Source organism: Muscardinus avellanarius (assembly GCF_963383645.1).
Source record: "Muscardinus avellanarius genome assembly, chromosome: 6".
NCBI lineage: Eukaryota > Metazoa > Chordata > Mammalia > Rodentia > Gliridae > Muscardinus > Muscardinus avellanarius.
The window spans coordinates 46,741,216-46,763,746 of NC_137791.1; the positions used below are offsets into that span (position 1 = coordinate 46,741,216).

Genomic DNA, 22,531 nt, shown 5'->3' on the forward strand with positions numbered 1-22,531 from the left:
ATTTCTAGTTGGAATATTAATATACCTTCAGATATAGCATTTGGAAATATTTTATCCCATTCTATTAGTAACTTTTAACTCTGTTTACATTGTCTTTGGATATACAATATTTTTTTTTTATTTTTTAGGGAGTTTGTATACTCTTCTGTTGCCTGTGCCACTGAAATCATATCCAAGAAATCACTGCCAATTTCAATGTTGTGAGGTTTTATGACCCAGATTTTCTCCTAAAAGTTTATAGTCTTAAGATTTATATTTAGGTCTTTTATCTATTTCAAGTTAATATTTGTATATGGGATTAGGTAAGGGTCCAATTTTATTCTTTTCCATGTAATTATTATTTTTCAACAATATTTAGTTAAAAGATTATTTTTTCCACCACCAAATGTTCGTGGAAACCTTGTCAAAATAACTTGACAATATAGGGAAGAATTTAGCTCTAGGCTTTTATTTAACTCTAATGGTTTATATATCAGCCTTTAGAACAGTACTACACTGTTTCAATTATTGTAGCTTTATATGGTTTGAAATCAGAAAATATATATCTTCTAGCTTTGTTCTTTTTCAAGATCGTTTTGGGTATCTAGAGTCCATATTCCATATTAGGATAGATTTTTTTTCTGAAAAATAAATATATAAATATATGATAGTTTCACCTAAAAAAATAGAAAAAAAATATTCTCTGGTAAAAAAGAAAGTAAAAGGAAATATTGAAATGTTATCTTTAAGTCATCAAAAGCTTGGTATCAGACAAATGAAACTGTTATGTGAGATTATCATTTTTAATTTTGGATAAATTGCTATAATACTAGATGTTAACCACTAAGCCAAGCATGGGAAGGAGGGATGGGGAGAGAATGGGGTGGGGATCGGGTGGGGGCTGACTGGGCGATGTGTGCATGTATGTCTACAAAAGTTTGTATCCCACTATGGTGTATGAATACAGTGCAATAATAAAAAAAAGATTAAAAAAATCACATGATCATCTCAATAGACGCTGAAAAAGCATTTGATAAAATTCAACATCCATTTATGATAAAAACACTGCAGAGAATTGGAATAGAAGGAACATATCTCAACATTATTAAGGCAATCTACAATAAGCCCACTACCAACATTATATTAAATGGGGAATAACTTCAAGAATTCCCCCTAAAAACTGGAACGAGACAAGGATGTCCATTATCACCACTTCTCTTCAATATAGTACTAGAGACTCTAGCCAGAGCAATAAGGCAAGAAAATGAAATCAAAGGAGTACAAATAGGAAAAGAAGAACTTAAGCTTTCACTATTTGCAGATGACATGATACTATATTTAGAAAACCCAACAAACTCAACCAAAAGGCTTATAGAACTGATCAACAAATTCAGCAAAGTATCTGGATACAAAATCAATCTTAAAAAACCAGAAGCTTTCCTGTACACCAACCATAAATCCACTGAAAAAGAAATTCAGAAAACACTTCCACTCAGGATCTCCCAGAAAAAAGTAAAATACCTATGAATAAACTTGACCAAGGAGGTAAAAGATCTCTACAAAGAAAATTATAAAACACTGAAAAAAGAAATCGAAGAAGATCTTAGAAGATGGAAGGATCTTCCATGTTCATGGATTGGCAGAATAAATATCATTAAAATGGCCATCCTCCCAAAAGTGATCTACAGATTTAACGCAATGCCCATTAAACTACCAAGATCATTCCTCACAGACATAGAAAAATCAGTCCTTAAATTTATCTAAAATAACAAAAAGCCCAGAATAGCCAAGGTAGCTCTCAGCAACAAAAACCATGCAGGAGGAATCACTATACCTGACTTTAAACTATACTACAAAGAAATTGTAATAAAAACAGCAATGGTATTGGCAAAAAAACAGATATATAGACCAATGGAGCAGAATAGAAGACCCCGAAACAAGTCCACACACTTTCAGCCAATTGATTTTTGACAAAGGGGCCAGAAACATACACTGGAAAAAAGATATCCTCTTCAACAAATGGTGTTGGCAAAACTGGTTAACCATATGCAGAAAATTGGAAATTAATCTCACTTTTTTCCCTGTACAAAAGTCAACTCACGATGGATCAAAGACTTAGAAATTAAACCAGAAACCTTGAAGCTCCTTGAAGAGGGCATAGGTCCAACACTGCAACACATAGGCACAGACAAACATTTCCTCAACAAGACCCCAAAGGCACAACAAATTAAAAGGAGAATCAATACATGGGATTGCATGAAACTGAAGAGCTTCTGTTCAGCAAAGGAAACTATCAAGAACCTCAATCGAGAGCCAACAGAATGGGAGAAGATTTTTGCCACCTACCCCTCCGATAGAGGAATAATATCTAGAATATACAGAGAACTCAAGAAACTCAACACTAAGAAAACAAAGCATCCAATAACAAAATGGGCAAATGAACTAAATAGACACTTCACAAAAGAAGAAATTCAAATGGCCAATAAATGCATGAAAAAATGCTCAACATCACTGGCAATCAGAGAGATGCAAATCAAAACTACCCTGAGATTTCACCTAACTCCAACTAGAATGGCAATCATTCAAAACACAAACAACAACAGATGCTGGCGAGGATGTGGAGAAGTGGGAACTCTAAGACATTGTTGGTGGGATTGCAAATTAGTGCAACCACTTTGGAAAACAGTATGGAGAATCCTCAGAAGAATGGGAACACACCTACCATTTGATCCAGCAATACCACTGTTGGGTATCTACCCAAAAGAAAAGAAACCAAACTACCAAACTAATGCATGTGTATCTATGTTCATAGCTGCACAATTCACCATAGCCAAACTATGGAACCAGCCAAGATGTCCATCAACAGATGAATGGATTACAAAACTGTGGGATATGTACACAATGGAATTTTACTCAGCCATCAAAAAAAAAAACTCAATTATGTCATTTCCAGGGAAATGGATGGAACTGGAGGACATTATGCTAAGTGAGATTAGTCAGTCACAAAAAATAAGAAATCAGATGCTTTCCCTAATATGTGAGAGCTAGGGAGAAATGGGTCATAGGAGGACCTCTAGATGAAAAAGGAAATCCTATAGAGGAGCAAACAAGACAACATAAAGGAGGAGAAAGGAGGGGGGAAGAGAAAAATCTCTAAAACACACAATGTACTTAAACATATTGAAGTCAATCACTAAGCCAAGCAAGGGAGGGCGGGACGGGGAGGGAATGGGGTGGGAATTGGGTAGGAGTTAAATCAGCGATGTGTACATGTTTGTACACACAAGTTTTTTACCCCAATATGACGTTTGAATATAATGCACCAATAAAAAAAATTAAAAGGAAAAAAAAGAAACAATACTTACTCTTGCATATAAATTTTCCTGTAAAAAGAAAAAAAAGATAATTTGTGTAAATATGTACTGCAGATAGTATAAAAGCATAACAAAGCCTTTTTAAAATTTTATTGTGTAAAATAAAGTAATAGGTAATTTTCATATATGCTTCATGGAATTAGTCTCATTGTTTTATATCATGTCCCTTATTTTGTTTTAGTATGTTCACCACTTTGCTTTACACTTTATATATTAGAGACTTTTGATTTGAATTATAGTTAGCATTTTTGTTTACATTATGAAAAACTATTCAGTATAGTAGTGGGAGAAACCACGATTGCAAGCTTGCAAAGGAAATGTGTAACTGACACGCAGAAAGCCATTATCAAGTGGACTTTAATAGTTCTATCTAGAGTTTTATGCAAATTATGAACAAATTGCCTATTCAATGAATAATTCTCAAAAAAAAAGCCTTTACTAGGCATTGCTAGCTTTTATTTCTTCCATTTTACCCAACTTAAATGGAAATCCTTCACAAAAGGATCTAAACATAGCCTGTCTTTTCTCTCATCTCCTCTCTTCCGCATTTCCCAGTATTCACTTCTTCTGGGGTCAGTGGTAGCCATAGGAGCACCTTGCTCTTTGTTTTTTGTTCGTTTGTTTGTTTTGGTGGTACTGGGGGTGGAACCCAGAGGCTTTCTACCTCCAGGCTACACTCCTGACCTATTTTTTTATTTGGAAACAGGATCTCACTCAGTTGCTGAGAGCCTCACTAAGTAGCTGTTACGGTGAAATATATTTGGTGTGTGAGGGGAGAAATAATTCCCCCAACACAACCACACAAACAGAAAAACCACAGGTTCTTGTCCTGAGCTAAGGATAGGTATACACAGCTCGGACAGTTGCTGAAGATTTAAAGAAGTTTAATAAAAAGACGGAAATACAGAAAACAGTGAAAGCTCCATGCCATTCTGGCATGGGTGGGCGACTCGAGTGAATACACCAAAAGACCCCTGTATCCTGAGTGTTCTTATCCTGACCAAGTCTGTGGCAGGTCCTTTGATATGTAGATATGTTGCCCTATCTCTAGCCCAGTTTTCTGCTGTCTCCATCCCAGCTGGATCCACCCCTCAGAGGCAGGCAGGGAAGCCCTGTCTGGGGCACAGACCTCCACACCTTTTGTTAACCCTCCCAAGATGTGTTAAGTTGCTTCTCTGGGATCTGGGATTTCCTCCCATCCTTGAGGCAGTTTGTCTCTTTTTAGAAATGTAAAGAGGCCCTTCTCTCTGGCTCCTGGCTTTCTTTATTTTTCTTTACAAATGTAAAAAAGGCCCTTCTTCCTGACAATCCTGGCTTTCTTTAGCACAAAAGATATATTTTCAATTGTAAATCCTTCCCAATACTGGTACATTAATACATTTTGAAACCTCGTCCCAATACTAGTACAGTAGCTGAGGCTGGCTTTGAACCTGTGTGATCCTCCTGTCTCAGCCTCCCAAGTGCGGGGATTACAAGCGTGCGCCACCACACCTGGTGCTCCTTGCTCTTTGTAAAGCCTGTAGGCTTCCAGTTCTTTACACTTGCTGTTTCTTCTGCCTGAACTGTCCTCCCTCCAGATACCTATATAGCATACTACTTTTTATTTCTTTCAGGTCTTTGCTCAAAATTTCTTCCCAATGGAGCCTTCTTTGACTAACCTTTAAAAATTGCACCCTATCACACTGTACTTTTTATCCCCATTCTCTGCTTTCTCTCTATAACAACTGTTATAGAGAGAAACAGAAATTGTTTATGATCAATCTTGTCTATTCCCCCCAAATCTGTGTAAGAATTTATGCTTGATTTGTTCATTGCTGTAGAGCTAATACCTAAAAAGTGACTGGCATTTGTAGTAGCTCAAAACATTTGTCAAATAATTAGCTAGCAATAAAAAAGTGGGAATTGTCCAGATTAAATTTAAAGAATCAAGGAGAGAGAATAGCCAGCCATGGGGATCTCAAGTTCAAAGCCAGCCTCAGCAATTTACCAAGACCCTGTTTCAAAATAAAAAATAAAAAGTAGTGGGGTGTGGCTTGGAGGTAGAATTTAAAAAAGAGGAGAGATTTTTTTTTTCTCTAAGGTTATCATTTGGCTATCAAAAAATAAAATAATAACATGTTTATAACCTGATAAACATGGCCTCTGGTTTTCAATCTTTTAGAATAAAATAAATGTTTTCAGTTTTAAAATAATTTTATGACCACATTTTATTATAGTAGATGATTTTTTATGTTTAGTGATGGAGAAATATCTTAACAATAAATACCTATGCTGAATCTCATAAATTTTATCAGATTTAGGAAGTTCTAAAAATTTTTCAGAACTAAATAAATGTGGAAAACAGAGGTATGAAATGTGTGAAGCTATTATTTCCTCAATCTTTAGACATGATTATATGAATGGATTCCTAGACATCTTCAAATAACTAGTCTTTCAGTCCAAGATATACTACATGGGAACCAAGCAAGAATTTTTATTTCTTAAAAATCAGCAGCTGCCATAATTTTATAGCCGGCGTGGTAGCGCACACTTGTAATCCCAGCATTTGGGAGGCTGAGACCGGAGGATCATGGTTTGCAGACAGCCTCAGCTACTTAGTGAGGCCCTTTGCAACTCAGTGAGACCCTGTTTCAAAATAAAGAATAAAAAACAGGGCAGGGGGTGTAGCTCAGAGGTCGAATGCCCTTGGGTTCCACCCCCAGACCAGAAAACACAAAAAACAAACAAACAGAAAAACATTAACTGCCCTTTAAGAACTCTTCTACTTCAATGAAAGAAATTGCCCACCATTATTCTTCTGACCAGTGTTTCCTTCCATTCACCTCTTTTACACTTACATTCATTTTCTTTATTTTCACACTCTCCTTAATTTCTATCACTCTCTACTACAGAATTTCATTTGCCCAGGATGCTTTGTGAATCATCAATCAGAAAATATGGAGAAGATGAATAAAAGTAAAAATAATAAAAATACAACTTTTCACAGAAACAAAGGAGTAAGCAACAGCAAAAACTTTGATGATGAAAGATTGTTCTTTTAACTCCTGAAGAAAATATACATTTCTCCTCTTATTTTAACCAAATAACCTAAATAATATAATGTGAATTAAACATCATGAACAATGTAGTATAACATTTTATAATAAAGGAACTTGAAAATTTTTCAAGAGGTTCCTACAATCTATAGGGCAGAGGCACTGTATTGTAAGGACTCCTTTTTTTTCCTTTTCTTTTGATTCTTTTGAAGAAATCTCTCTATGAGGCTAAAACTGCAGAAGCTAATCCTAGCCAAGGACAATTCAGGAAGGAGAAAGTTAAATTTTGTTCAGCCGGATATGATGGCGCATACTTGTAATCCCAGCATTTGGGAGGCAGAGACAGGAGGGTTGAGGTTCGTGGACAGTCTCAGCTACTTAAGTGAGGCCCTTTGTGTTACCAGTATTGGGAATGGCCTAGGAAGATTTGAGAAAGCTATGATTATATTTCAAAAATCTGTGAAAGGACTTGGTTTCTGCCTAAAAGCAGGCAACTATTTCAATGTAAATTGACTTAGATAAAAGTAATTAACAAGTCAATAGGAGAGGTGAGCCAGGCCTTCCTCTTTCTAAAAGACAGATCTTCACAGTCTAGCTAGGATGGTAGGAGGGGTCAACCTTTGTGAAAGGAGACACCTCGCCACATCTTGCTGGGGGAGAAACCTTACAGGGACGTTTACTATGTCAGAATTATGTAAACAAGATGGGGATCATAGGTATAAAAAGTCCGGTCCACGTGCTGTATCTTTGGGTGGTGAATTGGCTCAAACACCCCCCCACCATGCCATTGGCATGGGGCTGTAACTATCTTCTGTATTTCTATCTTTTTAATAAACTTCTTTAAATCTTTAGCAAGTGTCCGAGCTATGTATACTTATCCTTAGCTCAGGACAAGAACCCGCAGTTTTTTCTGTTTTTCTGTGTTTTGGGGTTTTGTTGTGGTTTGAGGGAAATTGTGTCCAGGACCCTAACAGGTGTCCCCAGGGACAGTTTCCCCAAAACCATAACATTCCCACACCGTAACATACTTCACCATAACACTTTGCAACTCAGTGAGATCCTGTTTCAAAATAAAGAATAAAAAAAAGTAGGCTGCAGGTGTGGCATGGAGGTAGAATGTCCATGGGTTCCATCCCTAGTACCACACACACAAAAAAAAATTTGTTCACCTATTAATTTATGGAAAATGTAATTTAATATACCTACAATTATACCTCCTTCCCTCATGGGCTCATTATAATTTGACTTGCAATTAAAAGTTCTTATGTGACTATTCCTTAAGGATTGTAATCTTTGTTGAAACATGATACCACATAACGAGGCACTGAAAGAAGTTCCAGAAGTGATTTTAATTTTTACTTGGAAAACTTTATTTAGAATAGTAAGTATACAGTGTTGGATGGAAATGCGTTCCTTTAGGCTCTGTATTGCATGAGCTGTTAGCTTCTGCTCTGACTGGGAACAGTACAGAAGCAATGTGACAGGACACCCCAGGACTGGAGGTAAGATGTTCACCTCCTGAGGAGGGTGGCCTTGGTTAGCAAGGAGACAAAGAGGGATGAACTTATAACAACAAAGCCTGAGGCTAGAAATGGGTCATTCATCTACCAAAAATTTTCAAAAGTCCTTTCATTTATTTACTATTACAAAATAAACATTATTTGGGCCTCTGAAATGCAATAGGTACTGTAGAGGTATTTACGACTGGAAAAACAGAAAGAGAAGGCAGCAGACAGGCTATTCTCATAGCTATGCTTGCATTTATAGCCGTTCTATTTCACTTTCTTCATACAGATCAGAAACCTTAAGTAACCCCAAAGAGGCTAAGTAATCAGATCTTTAGCAAACAGCTTGCATAACTTTAGAGATTGTATCAACACAGGGTTGCACACACTCATTGGGGCCATTAATGCCACTCTGCAAACACTCCATGTTGAATAAATAAAAAACTTGAAAATTGCTGATTTGTAGGCTGTAGTTGAAGGTGTGGAGTATATATATTGTACTTTTGGATAGTTTGAGTCTTTTCTTTTTTGCGGGGGGTGGTACTGGAGTTCCTGGAAACCCTTCTACCTCTGGGCTACACTCCCAGAACTATTTTTATACTTTTTAATTTGGAAACAGGGTCTCTTAAGCCAGTCCGGCTGGCTTTGAACCTGCGCGATCTTCCTGTCTCCGCCTCCCAAGCGTGGGGATTACAAGCGTGCGCCACCACGCCCGGCGAGTCTTTTCATTTTTAAAGTCTCCAATCGCTGAAATCACTTCTGAGATTATGTCTGTATGGAAGCGGGGAAGCCCATCTGCTACAGGGAAGGCAGAGGACTAAGTACCACACACAACATGCTTTCTTGCTAAAGTAGTTCTTGAGCGTGTATTGAAAAGTACCTGCTAGTGCTCATTAAAAGTATGGATCCTAGACTACACCACTGGAGATCCTATTTGTTTGGTCTGGGAAAATACGAGAAACTGAGCTTTTAATACACTCGGGTGGAGCTGATGCAGGGGAACTCATACACAGGGAGAAAGAGTACCTTAACATTTCAAATGAATTCAAAATTATTTTCTGGAGATAAATATTATTTTCTCTTTTGAATGATTATGGGCTTCAAAGAATAACCAGAGGTTATGACCTTGGATTTGTTACTGTACCAGGCAGTATCTACACCCCCCCCCTTTCAGTAATAACTCTGTGATGGCATCTGCTACATTATTTACATTAACTCTTATTTTGTAATTAAATGGTCCAGATGGTATTGTTTATCTCCCCAACTAGAGTTTGTGTTCCTGGGAGGCAAGGAGTATGCTTATATGTTTTAAAATATATTTTCAACATTATCTAGCAGTCTTAATAAATATTTATTAGGCCCTCAATAAACATATTTTAATTTTGGTTAAAATGCAACCTAAGTTGCTTTAAAATCCACTTTAGCTTCAGAGGCATGAAGCCATCTCTCTTGTGGATATTGCTTCCAACCAAGTTATTCCAATATCTTTTTGCACAGTCAAGAATGGAGGCTGCGCCTAATATTCATTAGAAATGGCAACTGCTCTTGGGCTCTGTTATGTAGCCACTAGGAAAAGACAGAGCGACAGTAATAGCTTTGACTGATTACTTGGCAAGGGAAACCAGGCCCTCAGGGTGTTCCAGACTCTCTTTGGCCTATAAACCTGTTTGAAAACCTGTTTCTCAGAATTTAAAGCTTAGCTCAATTGAGGTCAGTGTTACAGTAATGTCAATAATTCTACTGCTTTCAGCCTTCAGGCAGACCAGAACAATTCATCATTAACTTTATTCTCAGAGAAAGGCAACTTTTTGGAAAATATCTCTAACTTAAACTATTTTATTTTGATTTTCTTTTCCTTAAGAAAGAAATAGTTCTGCCAATATTGCTTCCTTTGGATTTTGTGCTTCTTAACCCTTAACACTTTCCAGTGGCTGAAACTATTTCCCCAGATCAGACTGTTCTGAATATACAAAATATGAACCATCACAGCACAACAGCTCAAAGCTTTCAGGAAAAGAGCAAATAAGACATTGGTTCTGAAAGTAATTTCAAGTAGTTGGAAATTGATGAAGTTTCCAAATTAACTCTGCTTTTTACTGTGTTTTAGGGATATGATATTGATATATGTTGCCTTGTGGACGTTTTGGGAAGTTCTACTTCTCTGAGGAGATGGATGTTTAGTGAATAATAAACTCACAGACAGCTCCACACCAGTGAGCAGTTAGGAGCAAATGCCCAAAGTGGAGGAGCCACATCTTCTCCAGGTGAGGACCTCCATCTCCGGGTAGGGATTTGGGTGATGATCCAAGACGCTAAATATTCTATTTGCTGTACAAAATTTTTAGAAACTGAAAAAGAAAACTGGCTCAAGACAGACATTTATTAGACCAGCTCTTGCGACTGGTTTCAGGTTGGGGAGGTAGGTGTGTTCACTCAAATCTAGGGCATCGTTGTTTTTCCCAAGAGAAAAATGTATCTGTACATCTAGAAGCTCTTGATCCTCGTATATGAATACATTAAGATGACTACAACTCCAAACTTTAATGTTTCTATGAATTGAGATGCTAACCCTGAAATAAACTGAAAATAGTGAGATATAGTTACTTGGAACCACTTATTGCATATTTATTTAAGGTTTATCTGATTCTATTGTGTCCCTTGTGGATGGAGTTTAAAATCTTTATTTTTGTTTTCTCAGCACCCAGACCTATGATCACCACAGCGTGAGCACAAGATGTTCATGTTCATAATTTAGTGACTGGAATATATTTTTCTCCATGGTCAGGGAAAAAAAAAAAAAAAAAAAAAAAAAGACGAAAGCGCTGCAATTTCTTAATGGCCAGTAGAGGGCAATAAAGTTGAAATTATACTTATCATTCATTTATGTATTTAAATTTACTGGGCTCAATTTAACTCCCTTTTCAGATTCGATTCAATTCTAGGAAGGCTTCCTCCAGGGCAGTCTCATTTAGTGGTCTGGCTTCATTTTAATGCTGCTACAAATTTCTTGTACCTTATCAAGACCTCAATAAAGTACACAAGGGAGGATGTTCTGGAGAGTCACACTGGGGTGCATTGATTTATAACCCACACTTTCTCGATGGTTAATCCCTGGCTTAATCAAGGTCATTTGAAAGTGGATAATCCTTAAAAGTGAAAAAACTAAATAAGAGAGCTGGGTAAGATGTGGAATAGGAGGATAATGTTAGTTTTGTGCTTCATATGGTAGGAAATTGCATATATACTAAGATGCCAAATATTCCTAAAAGAATCAGCCCATATGCAGACCCCCTCCTTTTTTTTTTTTTTTTTTTTTTTGGTAGTACTGGGGATTGAACCCAGGGCATCTTGTTTCTGAACTACATGCCCAGCCATATTTAGTTTTTATTTTGAAAAAAGCTCTCACTAAGTCACCATGGACTGGCCTTGAACCTGCTATCCTCCCGTCTCAGCCTCCTAAGTACTAGGATTACAGGCATGCACCACTGGTTCAGTCCTATATTTAAGCATATAAAAAAGATCAGAAAAAAAGTAACTTGTTATTACTTGATGGTGGCATAGGGGCTCTTTTTTATCCTTTTTTTTTTTTTTTTTTTTAGTTCTGGAGATTGAACCCAGGAGCACTCTACCTCCAAGCTACACTCTCAGCCCTATATTTATTTATTTGTTTACTTGCTTACTTACTTATTGGTTTTGAAACACTAAGTTGCAGAGGGCCTCACTAAGTAACTGAGGCTGGCTGCAAACCTGTGATCCTCCTGTCTCAGCCTTCTGAGTAATGGGATTACAGGCATGCACCGCTGTTCTCAGAGGCAAGGGCTCTTTAAAAAATTTTATTTGCCCTTTATTTTATTTTTATATTTTTATAGTGAATAGATATTTCTTCTAGAAAAAAAATGTCTATTATATAGCCTCTCCCACTAATCTCTTTGGGACGAGGAAAGAAGGGATGTTTAGTTGTCCTGACACTAACTTTAGCAGGGCCTGACTTGTTTTCACGTTTCCCTGCTTACCCCACAATCGATGGGGGAAAGAGAAGGGTCACTTAGGGAGTCATAAAAATTTTTACTAACCTTATTAACCCATGTTTTCCAGTGGTCCTGGGTCCACATATTATGTCATATATTCTTTTGAACTATGGTGTTGCACAATAGCTTTAAGAAAAGACTTTCCTTCCGTGTTTTATTTTTTGATGTTATATTTTTCTATCTCTACAGAGCCTTGAATTTTCTCCCATGTTATTTTTAGTCAATCTCTCAGAGGGGGAAAAAAAAAGTCAATCCAGGCTTCTGGCATGTCAGCTTTTTATAAAGGGAACACAAAGCAGAGCTCCCAGCAAGCCTCATAAAACATAGGATTTATGAGAGACCTTTCATCTACATCCATTTAAAATGTTCCCCGCTAGGCAACAGGGCGTAGATGGGAATCACCATTTAGAAAGGCCTTACTTTAAGGACTGGATGCAGCGGCTCAGATGTTGCTTCAGCTCTTCCTCTTTTTCGTAGGACTCTAGTACACTGTGAGCTTCATCATGGTGATAGCAGTAGATTTTATAAATATCTTCCAGCGGCTCCTTAATCTGCAAGAATACCTCTCCTGATAAATACAAAACAAAGGCAAAATGAAATCAAGTCAGATCGAACTGTCACTTCATGTGTTTCTTATTTGACAATATTGACTAGAATAAGAGTTGCATGGGTCCCACCTTATCCCCAGGTGGGGTGTTAGAATCGAGTGAGTTGTTTTTTCCTTCCCCTTTTCCTTCCTCCCTTCCTTCCTTCCTTCCTTCCTCCTTCCCTCCCTCCTTCCCTCCCTCCCTTCCTTCCACAATGCAAAGGATGAATAGTTGACTGAGATATGCAACAAGAGAAAGCTGGTTTGCTGTAAGGTGACAATGTAGCTGAGTGGTGTGCAGGTCATGGTTAGAGCAGACCATGCTGGAGTTGGTCTATATGAGTTTGAATCATGCTGTGCTACAGTCTGCCTTTGTGACTTGAACAGATTATTTTAACTCTCTGAAGTTGTTTCCTCATCTATAAAATAGTAGCCAGAACAATCTAATTTTATAGGGTTATTATAAAAATTAAAAGAAGTAGTAAAGTTCAGAAAATAGTCCATACATAGTAAATGCTCAAAATGGAATAATTCTTGTGAATTTATTAGAGATATAGGGCATGAAATTTCATGTACTAGGTAACTTATTTCTATATATTCATCCTACTAAACTTTCCTGAGGTTCTCTGAAAAGTAAGCAATAGAATTTAGAGAAATAAAATATTTCCTTATATATGATAATAAGAATCGCCCATTATTACTTTTTTTTTCATGGCACTAGGGATTGAACCTATGGGTATTCTGCCTCTGAGTTGCACCCCTACTTCTATTTTTATTTTGAAACATTCTTGCTGAGGGCCTTGCTAATTTGCCAAGGCTGTCCTTGAAACTGTGATCCTTCTGTCTCAGCCTCCCAAGTACTAGGATTACAGGCATGTGCCACCATGCCAGGCTCATCATTACTTTTAAAAATGAATTCGAAGCCAGGAGAAGTGTTGCACTCCTAGTACTTGAAAGACTGAGAAGGATCACAGTTTCAAGGCCAGAGTGTAGTAATTTAGTGAGGCCTTATTTTATTTTATTTTTGGTGGTACTGGGGTTCCTGGAAACCCTTCTACCTCCGGGCTACACTCCCAGACCCATTTTTATATTTTTATTTGGAAACAGGGTCTCTTAAGCTACTAAGGCTGGCTTCGAACCTGCGTGATCCTGCTGCAGGATCCCAAGCGCAGGAATTATAAGTGTGCGCCACCATGCCCGGCATGAGGCCCTATTTTAAAATAAAATGTACAAAAAGACTGGGAGTGCAGTTCAGAGGTAGAATACTTCTGGGTTCAACCCTTGATACCACAAAATAAAAATAAATAAATAAATAAATAAATATTAGATAGTCCTATGACACAAGGTTATGACTATCTTCATGAACCAACTTTTGGTTAATTGTATTCAGGCATTTAATGAATCTTTGTTGATATTATGAAAGTGGGTCTATACATGGTGTTTCAAATAGATGTTGAACAATAGTTTGATTTCATCGCCCACTCCATCACATTTAAATGAGCAGTAAGCGTCTGCTAGCCACCCAGCACTGGATTTGATGATTTGGGAGATACATAAGAAATATGTGACAGGATCTGCTCTCAAAAAAAATTGCGGGTTTGAGATTGATGATGATGTGGAGGCTGAATTGATTGGGATGGCTGAACTGATTGACAGGGATGCAAACCTATTTATTTGGACCTATTATAGTAACTGGAGAAAGTCATTCTTGCAGCAGAAGTGAAGCTTCTTGGTATTTTAAACATGTTTTGTGTATATTAACTGCTTCACTCCCAACATGCATGAAGAGGTAAGAGCTTTATTGTCCATATTAATTGAAGATGGACAAATCTGAGTTTGAAACAAACACATGATACTCCCAAAGTCCTGTCGGGAGGTGACAAAGCCAAGGAGACAGGTAGTGAGGTTCCCCCCACCCCCTTGGGTTTACTCCCCACTGATTAGAACCTTGCTGGACACGGTAGAGTGATGCAGTTGGACCGAATGCTGAACTCAGAATCAGTTAGATAGAATCAGTTGGACAGAACATTGAACTCAGGTCAGTTAGGGGGCAGTGTGGTGACATTGGAAATCACTTTTTTTTAAATGAGCCTCTGTTCTTTCATAGAGGTTTCTCTATGAAACTTTTGTTTATAGAGAAACAAAAGTTGCCATAGTAATACTGAGACTAATTTGAGAATTAAATGTGATAATGGAAGTCAAACATGCCTGTCACCATCATTTGTCTCTTAAGGTTGTTTCACTATCTCTAGAATTAATACACTAGTACTTAAAAGGATCACATTCTTTTCTAATTTCTGTCAAGCTAATAAGAGGCTTTTTCTTCCTCTCCAGGTTGTGTGTGTGTGTGTGTGTGTGTGTGTGTGTGTGTGTGTGTGTTTGAATACAGGGTCATTATACCTCTATGCTATACCCTCAGCCCTTTTTTATTTTATTTTTTTCTGAAACAAGGTCACACTAGGTTGAGAGTCTCACTATGTTGCTGAGGATGTCTTCAAACTTGTAATTCTCCTATTCTAGCCTCCCAATGACTGGGGTTATAGGTGCGTGCCACCATGCCAGATTTTATGCTTTAATAGTGCTTTTAGGGGGCCTGTAAAGAAACTTAATGACTGTGAGCATCTTTGGAGCTGAAAGGATGAGGGATTCTTGTTTCGTTTCTGAGATTTTACTGAGTCAGTCCTACTACTAGTGTAGCTCTAGTAGCTTTGTCCTTTAAGACCATTACACAAGCTATAAGAAATAGAGTAGCAGCAACTGAATTTAGGGCTGGGCGCAAGGTGAAGATAGACTCCCAGCAGCAGAAACAGGTAGCAAATGGGAGTGGGGACATTGGCTGCGAGAGAGATCCAGTTTCTGGGTGGGAGTGTGTGACCAGCTGGGATGGAGGCTCCTTGGTAAGCTGGGAGCAGAGAATGAGTTTATGCATCCCAATGTAAGAGGAAGTTAAAAATGTGTGTGTTCACTAGAAAGAAAAGAAGAGTAGATATCAAAAAGAAAACAAAATAGATAAGACAGCCTCACAAATTCAAATTCTGATTAGATCAGAAGGCCAGGAAACGAAGACACTTCTTTTACACACAATTGCACTATTAATTGCAAATCCCCTTTCATGGTCTTTAACACACATGTTCTAGTTTAATAGAATTTATAGCTCTTCCCTAAATAGCAGAATCAATTTTCTTTTTAACTTTTTTTCCAAATAAAATTCTGTCGGGGATTAAATAATAATTATTAAAGCTAAAAGATGTTAAAGTACTCTAATCAGAAGTCATTTATTCACCCAAAGGCCAAGCACAACACTAGCGGGCAGAATATTTGATTCGCCTCCCAGCCCTACCAATGGATTCTGCTTCATAATAGTGCCGATGAAGCGAGGTGTCTCACAGCAAAAAGTGATTCTGTTTCCACGGTAACAAGTCTCAGCTGCGTTTCTTTAGTGGTGAAGGACAACGGCTCTGTCTAATGAATGTGGGTTTGAAGGGATGATTAGGAGCAGAGAAGGGACTGAACCAAGACCAGTGAAGGTAATTTCACTTCTGGCTGCCTGTCACAAAGGCACCAGAATCCTATAAAATAAATAATGCTACTGTGTTCTTCCTTTCTAAAACTCAAAAATTTCTGCACTGACTTTCTCAGAAAGCAATTGCCATGCAAAGGTGAAAAAAATGCACTCTTTAGAATTCCCTTAGTTATTTCCTTTAAAAACAACTATCAAATATATTGAACATATTTTATGTCTTGGTATAATTACTCCTATATTTTGCAAGTTGCTGAGGCAAATATAATGTATTATATTTACTGGGGAAAATATATTCATGTTATTCTCCTTGACCTTCCTCATTTTTTCCTCCCAGACCCTCTTGCCTACCTCTAAGATGTGCCTCTGTCCTGCTGTGATCCCACCTCAGGATGAATTTTCTCTGCAGGTCATTAAGCCAGGGTAAAGCCAATGATATTCAAGAGATCCCCTTGTCTTAGGCTTTGTTTAGAAAACGGCATCAGAGAGAACAAAGCAGTTATATTCTTAGTTCATCCTTATGTGACAACAATTTCCTGGGTGATTGTTTTGCACCAACCATTCTGGTTGGAACTGCAGAAACAAAGAACCAACACTCCCTCGAGGAACTTATGCAGACCAACAATGGAGAGAGAGAGAAGAGGAAACTCACATTTACTGTGTCTCGAGTAAAGCACAATAATAGGGCCGGAAAGCCCAGAAGGGCACCTGTTCAGTCTGGAGGGACCTTAGAGGTTATTCTCATAACAACTTGACCTTGAAATAGGAGCTATGCATAGATGCAAAAACAAGGAAATAGGAGGAGGAAGTAAAGTGTGTCCTGAAACTTTGAATGGTTCACTATGTTTGGATGACTCTATATCTGTGAAGTTTCAAAAGAGATTCTACAGGTGGGCATGCTATTTTGAATAGAGTGTGTATCACTAAGGAGTTGAAACCTTAGTCTAATGGGGAAGACCAAAACATTTTATTTTATTTATTTATTTATTTTTGGTGGTACTGGGATTCCTGGAAAGCCTTCTACTTCCAGGCTACACTCCCAGACCTATTTTATACTTTTTATTTGGAAACAGGGTCTCTTAAGCCAGCGCGGCTGGCTTTGAACCTGCACGATCTTCCTGTCTCTGCCTCCCAAGTGTGGGGATTACAAGCGTGCTCCACCACGCTCGGCAGACCAAAAGATTTTAGACACAGATTAACATGAATAAACAGCATTTCAGAAAGATAGACATGAGAGTTATAGAGATGGAATTTGGGAGTGTAGTCAGTGAGGATGGATAAGTACCAAAACTAAAGTCTTCAATAATAAAACAAGACCAGCCAATGCAGTGGCACACACCTGTAATCCCAGTGACTTTGGAGCCTGAGGCAGGAGGATCAAAAGTTCTAGGCCAGCATGGGCAGCTTAGCAAAACTGTCTCAAATGGGGCAGAGTGTAGTTCAGTGGAAAACATCCTCAAATGAATTCAATTCCCAGTAAAACTCATCATCATCATCATCATCATCATCATCATCATCATCATCATCATCACCACAATAACAGAGTGAGCTAAAACAGAAGCTTACAGCACCCTATTGGCTTGAGTGTAGTTAAGCAGTGCAGCACAAGCTTAACATGCCGGAGGCCCTAGGTTTGATGTCCCAACACCTCAAATCAAAACCAAAACAAGCAAACAAAAGTGCTTAAGAGTTGACTATCTGGGTTCATATTCTGGTTTTACTATTTACTCACTGGGTGGCATTTAGGAATGTCATTTGGTTTCTCTGTTCTTTAACTCTATTGTCTGTAAACAGGGGCAACAATAATATTAGGGTTATTTGAAGATTAAAGGTATTAAATTATGTAATGTATTTATATCAGTATCTGGCACATGTAAATACTCAAAAGATGTTAGCTATAACAACTAAAGCATAATTATGGAGGCCAGAGAAGAGAGGAAGAAAAGGGGCACTAGAGATAAGAAGGCATACCCCAGGATTCTGGTTTCAAGAACCATGTGGTTAGACAAAGATGTCATAATAAGGAGTTTATGGGGAAAGATGATGAATTAAATTTTAAGTGTACCGAGTTTGAATTTATTATGATATATTCAAATGTCAATTCTATACAGAATTATATGAATATGGGATTCAGAGAAACTATCTTGGAGAAAGATGTAAGTCTGTAAATCTTGAGTAGTAGGAGTCACAGATGTGATGTGGCCATTCAAGAAAGCTCACTGAATGAGAAGAAAAGGTCTGATGACCAGTGCGGGTGAATGGTAACATTGAGAGGAGACTAGAAGGTGAGTCTGCAGAGAAGCCTGAGACTGATTAGCCACAGAGAAGACAGGAAACCAGGATGGTATCAGCAAACCCAAGCACAGCCACGTCCTATAAAATGATATTTCAGTCAACAAGGGGCTGCCTATACATCAGTGGTTCCTTAAGATTACATGGTCTGCAGTCAGGGAAATGCATATCAAAACTACACAAAGATTCCATTTTATTCCAGTTACAATGGCAATCATCAAGAATACAAATAAGAATAAATGCTGGCAAGGATATAGGGGAAAAGAAACACCAATACTCTGTTGGTGGGATTGTAAATCAGTACAACCACTATAGAGATCAGTATGGAGGTTCCTTAAAAGACTAGGAATGGAACCACCATATGACCCAGCTATATCACTCTTCAGTACTTCTCCAAAAGAATTAAAGTCAGCATACTATAGTGATACATGCATACCCATGTTTACAGCAGTGACATTCACAATAGCCCAATTATGGAACCAGCCTAGTTGTCCATCCGCAGATGAATGGATTAATAAACTATAGTATATATATATATACAACAAAGTGTTTTCCAGCATAAGAGGAACAAAGTTATGTTATTTGCAGTAAAATGGATGGAACTAGAGAGCATTCTATTAAGCAAAATTAGCCAGATTCAGAAAGTAAAGGGTCATATCTTTTTTCATATATGTGGAAGCTGGAAAGAAAAAAAGGAAAGAAGAGTTGACAGTGGGGGAGAGGGGAGAAGCCATGAAAATGGAAGGGAAACCAGTAGAGTAGGGCAGGGGGCCACCGGCAGGGAAGAGGGGAGGGAATGGGGGAAATTGGGGAATGAAACTGATCAAATTATGTTATTCACACATACACATATGTAACAAAAATTGTCTATTATATATAGTCATAATGCATCAATAAAAATACAGAAGAGAAAGATTCTATGGCCTGGTGACATCTTAGCCATCGTAGCTTAATTAATTTGCTCTCTGATGTTTGTACAATGACAAAATCATCTAACAGTCCATTTCTCAAAATGTATCCCCATTGTTAAGCAACTGTGCAATATCATGAGAAATATGGCAGAGACTAAGTTCATGGATGATAAAGCATGGCATTATCCCCCCAGAAGTACTCCACTTCTAAAGTAACAGATTTTTTGTTGCCCCCAGTAAAATTTAGGTTTTCCGATCTACCTTGGATCCTATAATTAAAGTCCACGAATGGAATATAAGTGACAATATTCAGGAATTTTCTCGAAGAAGTGGGGAGCTAACCCTTTACCCACCCCTACTTCATCCTGCCCTACACCTGCAACTGGAGCTTGGATACAACCTTGTCCTTGAGGGGGGCACCTGCTTAGAGCATGGAGCTGTGAGCTGGAGGGAGCATCCCAGAGGCCCCTGTGGAGCAGAGTGACTATATGCCTCTAGAAGATGGTAAAAAAAAAAAAAAAAAAAAAAAAAAAATATATATATATATATATATATATATATATATATATATATATTATGCTAGTTATGTTTTGTTTTCAGTTTCTCCCAGTTGAACTTAACCAACTCACTGTATTTTTTCTTCTTCAGTAGAAAAATATTTAGAAAGAAAACCTGACTAGTCAAAAGCCCCCTCTTTACTACCTATAGAATTTTATGCAAAAATATGTCTTAAACTTTGACTTCTGAAGGATTTAAAGTAAAAAGTTTCTTGTATTAACAGAAAATAGAATAAATTCAAGTTTCAAAAATGACCAAGATGATGTTAAAAAGCAATTTTAGTTAAAATAATAGGTCTGAGATACATTTCAAAAGACAGTTCTCTGCAAATCTAAGTAAAGCTTGTCAGTATAAAAGATTCAGAATACAGAGAAGCTGTGGATGGCTCTGAAGACAGAAGGAAGATGTGGGCCTTTCTCTAGAAGGAGGCTGGAGATCTGGGTGCAGTAATACAGGCCTCTGGCTGTCATTTCCCTGAGTAACACACACACAAATGAGTGAAAGGCTAGGGCATGTCATCCCCAAGGCAGGGGATTTACTGGCAGCTTGAAGCCAAGAGTTTCAAGGAGTGTTCCCCACAGTCTGCTTATCCTCTTTGGATGGGAGCCCAGATGCTAGTACTGGGCAAGGCAGTAGATTAGCCAGCCAACTGCCAGCCCATTCCTATGCTTTCTCCCTTCCTTTCCTAGCCTTACTCTGTTCTCCAGAAGGCAGTGAAGTGAGGAGTGGGAAGAGTAAATGCTGCCTCGCCAGACATAGTGGTGCACACCTATGACCCCAGTATTTGGGGGGCTGAGACAGAGGTTCAAAACCAACCTCAGCAACTTAGTGAGAGCCTGTTTCAAACTAAAAAATAAAAAGGTCTGGGGGTGTAGCTAAATGGCAGAATACCCCTGGGTTCAAGCTCCAGTATCACCAAAAAAAGTAAAAAATAAAAATAAAGAAGCAGCAGTCGCAGCAGCCACTGTCCTTCACCTTTGGTCTCATTTAGTTCCTACCTAGCTTAAGGATAAAAAAAAATGGCTGCTGAGGATCCCCAAGGGGCCCTGGTTAGGCTTGCAGGAATCTAACCAGATGCCGGCGGCAGGTGGGATGGGCGGCCATGATATTAAAATAAGTATTTCTCTTGAGTATCAATTTTATTAAGACATTTGAAGGGGAAAAGCCCACATTATTTTCACATAAGAGTATGCTGGAAATCTTACATGAATCCTAAAGACAAGATGTCAGAATTATTTCATGCCTGTGGCCTTCAGTTATAACCCCACCTTTCCTGGGGCTCATGATACTTCTCTTCTAATATCAAGAATAGTTTAAGAAGCACTAGCCTAAAATATGTTCAGAAAACTGTGTCCATTGGATTTGACATTCTGAGGGGCATGATGAGGGGGTACCTGGATATGCAGAGCAGTGGTCTTAGAAAGCAAGAGTGAAAGAATGGGACCAGTGAGAAGAGCTGGACCGTGAAGAGAAAATCAGAAGGAAGGTGCCAGAGTGGGGTGGGACCTGTCCCTGACCATGGCTGTGTCTGCTGCTGAGATGGCATCTTCCCTCCTGGCACATCTGGCCTTGGGAGCTGGTAGGCAGCGTGGCCTGGCATTGAGCAGGGTTACCTGGGACTGTTAGAGAGCTCTGGGGATGGAGAGTTAGTGGGGATGTCCAGAGCTCTGGCCTGGATTTGGAAGTCGAGGGTTCCTGTCTCCAGAGTTAGTGGTATAATTTTGGACAACTCAAGCTCTCATTGTTTCAACAATGGAATGGATGTTCTTTGGGTGTTAGTCCAGCTCTAACACCTAAGAATACAGCTGTTTATTTTAATGATAACTCACGGTCTTTCTCTGAACCTTGTCAACTTCGTGGATACTTTTTTATTTTTTATATTTGACACTACGGATTGAACTCAGGAGCATTCTACCTCCAAGATACACCCCCAGCCCTATTTTTTTTTTAAATTTTGAAACACATTCTTACTAAGTTGTCAAGGGTCTTGCTAAGTTGCTGAGGCTGGTCTCAAACCTTCAATCCTTCTGCCTCAGTCCCCCAAACACTAGGATTAAAGGTGTACAGCATCAAGCCCAGCAATTTCCTGGATACTTTAATTCCAGGTGGAGATTTTTTTTTTTTTTTTTTTTTGGTGGCACTGGGTTCCTGGAAGCCCTTCTATCTCTGGGCTACACTCCAAGACCTAATTTTTAAATATTTTTATTTGGAAACAGGGTCTCTTAAGCCAGCGTGGCTGGCTTCGAACCTGCGCTATCCTCCTGTCTCCACCTCCCAAGTGTGGGGATTACAAGCGTGGGTCACCATGCCCCGGCCAGGTGGTGATTTTTATAATGTACACATTGAAATAACATTGGCTCTTTGGAAAAGTTTAGGTTTCTGCTGACTGAATTAGAAGAGGACGAATAATGTTTTCCTATTTGAAACTGATAACACCTCGTCAACAACCAAGGCCTGATTCTTAGACTTTACATGTATCTCACCATACTTCTCTTGAGACTACTTAAATCTGCTATAGCTGATTACTCTCTAGGACCTAAAGGCCTCTGAAAATTACACTGGCCAAAACCCCAGGCAGACCCGGTAACAACAGCCAAAACAACCACCTACTGAGTTCCCTGTACATGCTGACGAATGTATTGCACACTTCCTCTTCTCTCTGTATTTCATTCATGCAGCCAGGACTCATGCAGAACAATGCTATGGGTGCTGGTGACACAGCAGTCACACAGCAGAGCAGAAC

General features: G+C 38.5%; 1 protein-coding gene across 1 annotated transcript in view; it reads right to left on the reverse strand.

The window, feature by feature from the left end:
- Positions 1-22,531, reverse strand: part of ARHGEF38 (Rho guanine nucleotide exchange factor 38) — a gene marked incomplete at both ends in the record, with an annotated part of 165,444 nt that overhangs the window by 60,070 nt on the left and 82,843 nt on the right. Inside the window, 2 exons of the mRNA XM_080697901.1 lie at positions 3,345-3,362; positions 12,342-12,489. Coding sequence (XP_080554027.1) covers positions 3,345-3,362; positions 12,342-12,489 — 166 coding nt within the window. The remainder of the gene's footprint in view (positions 1-3,344; positions 3,363-12,341; positions 12,490-22,531) is intronic.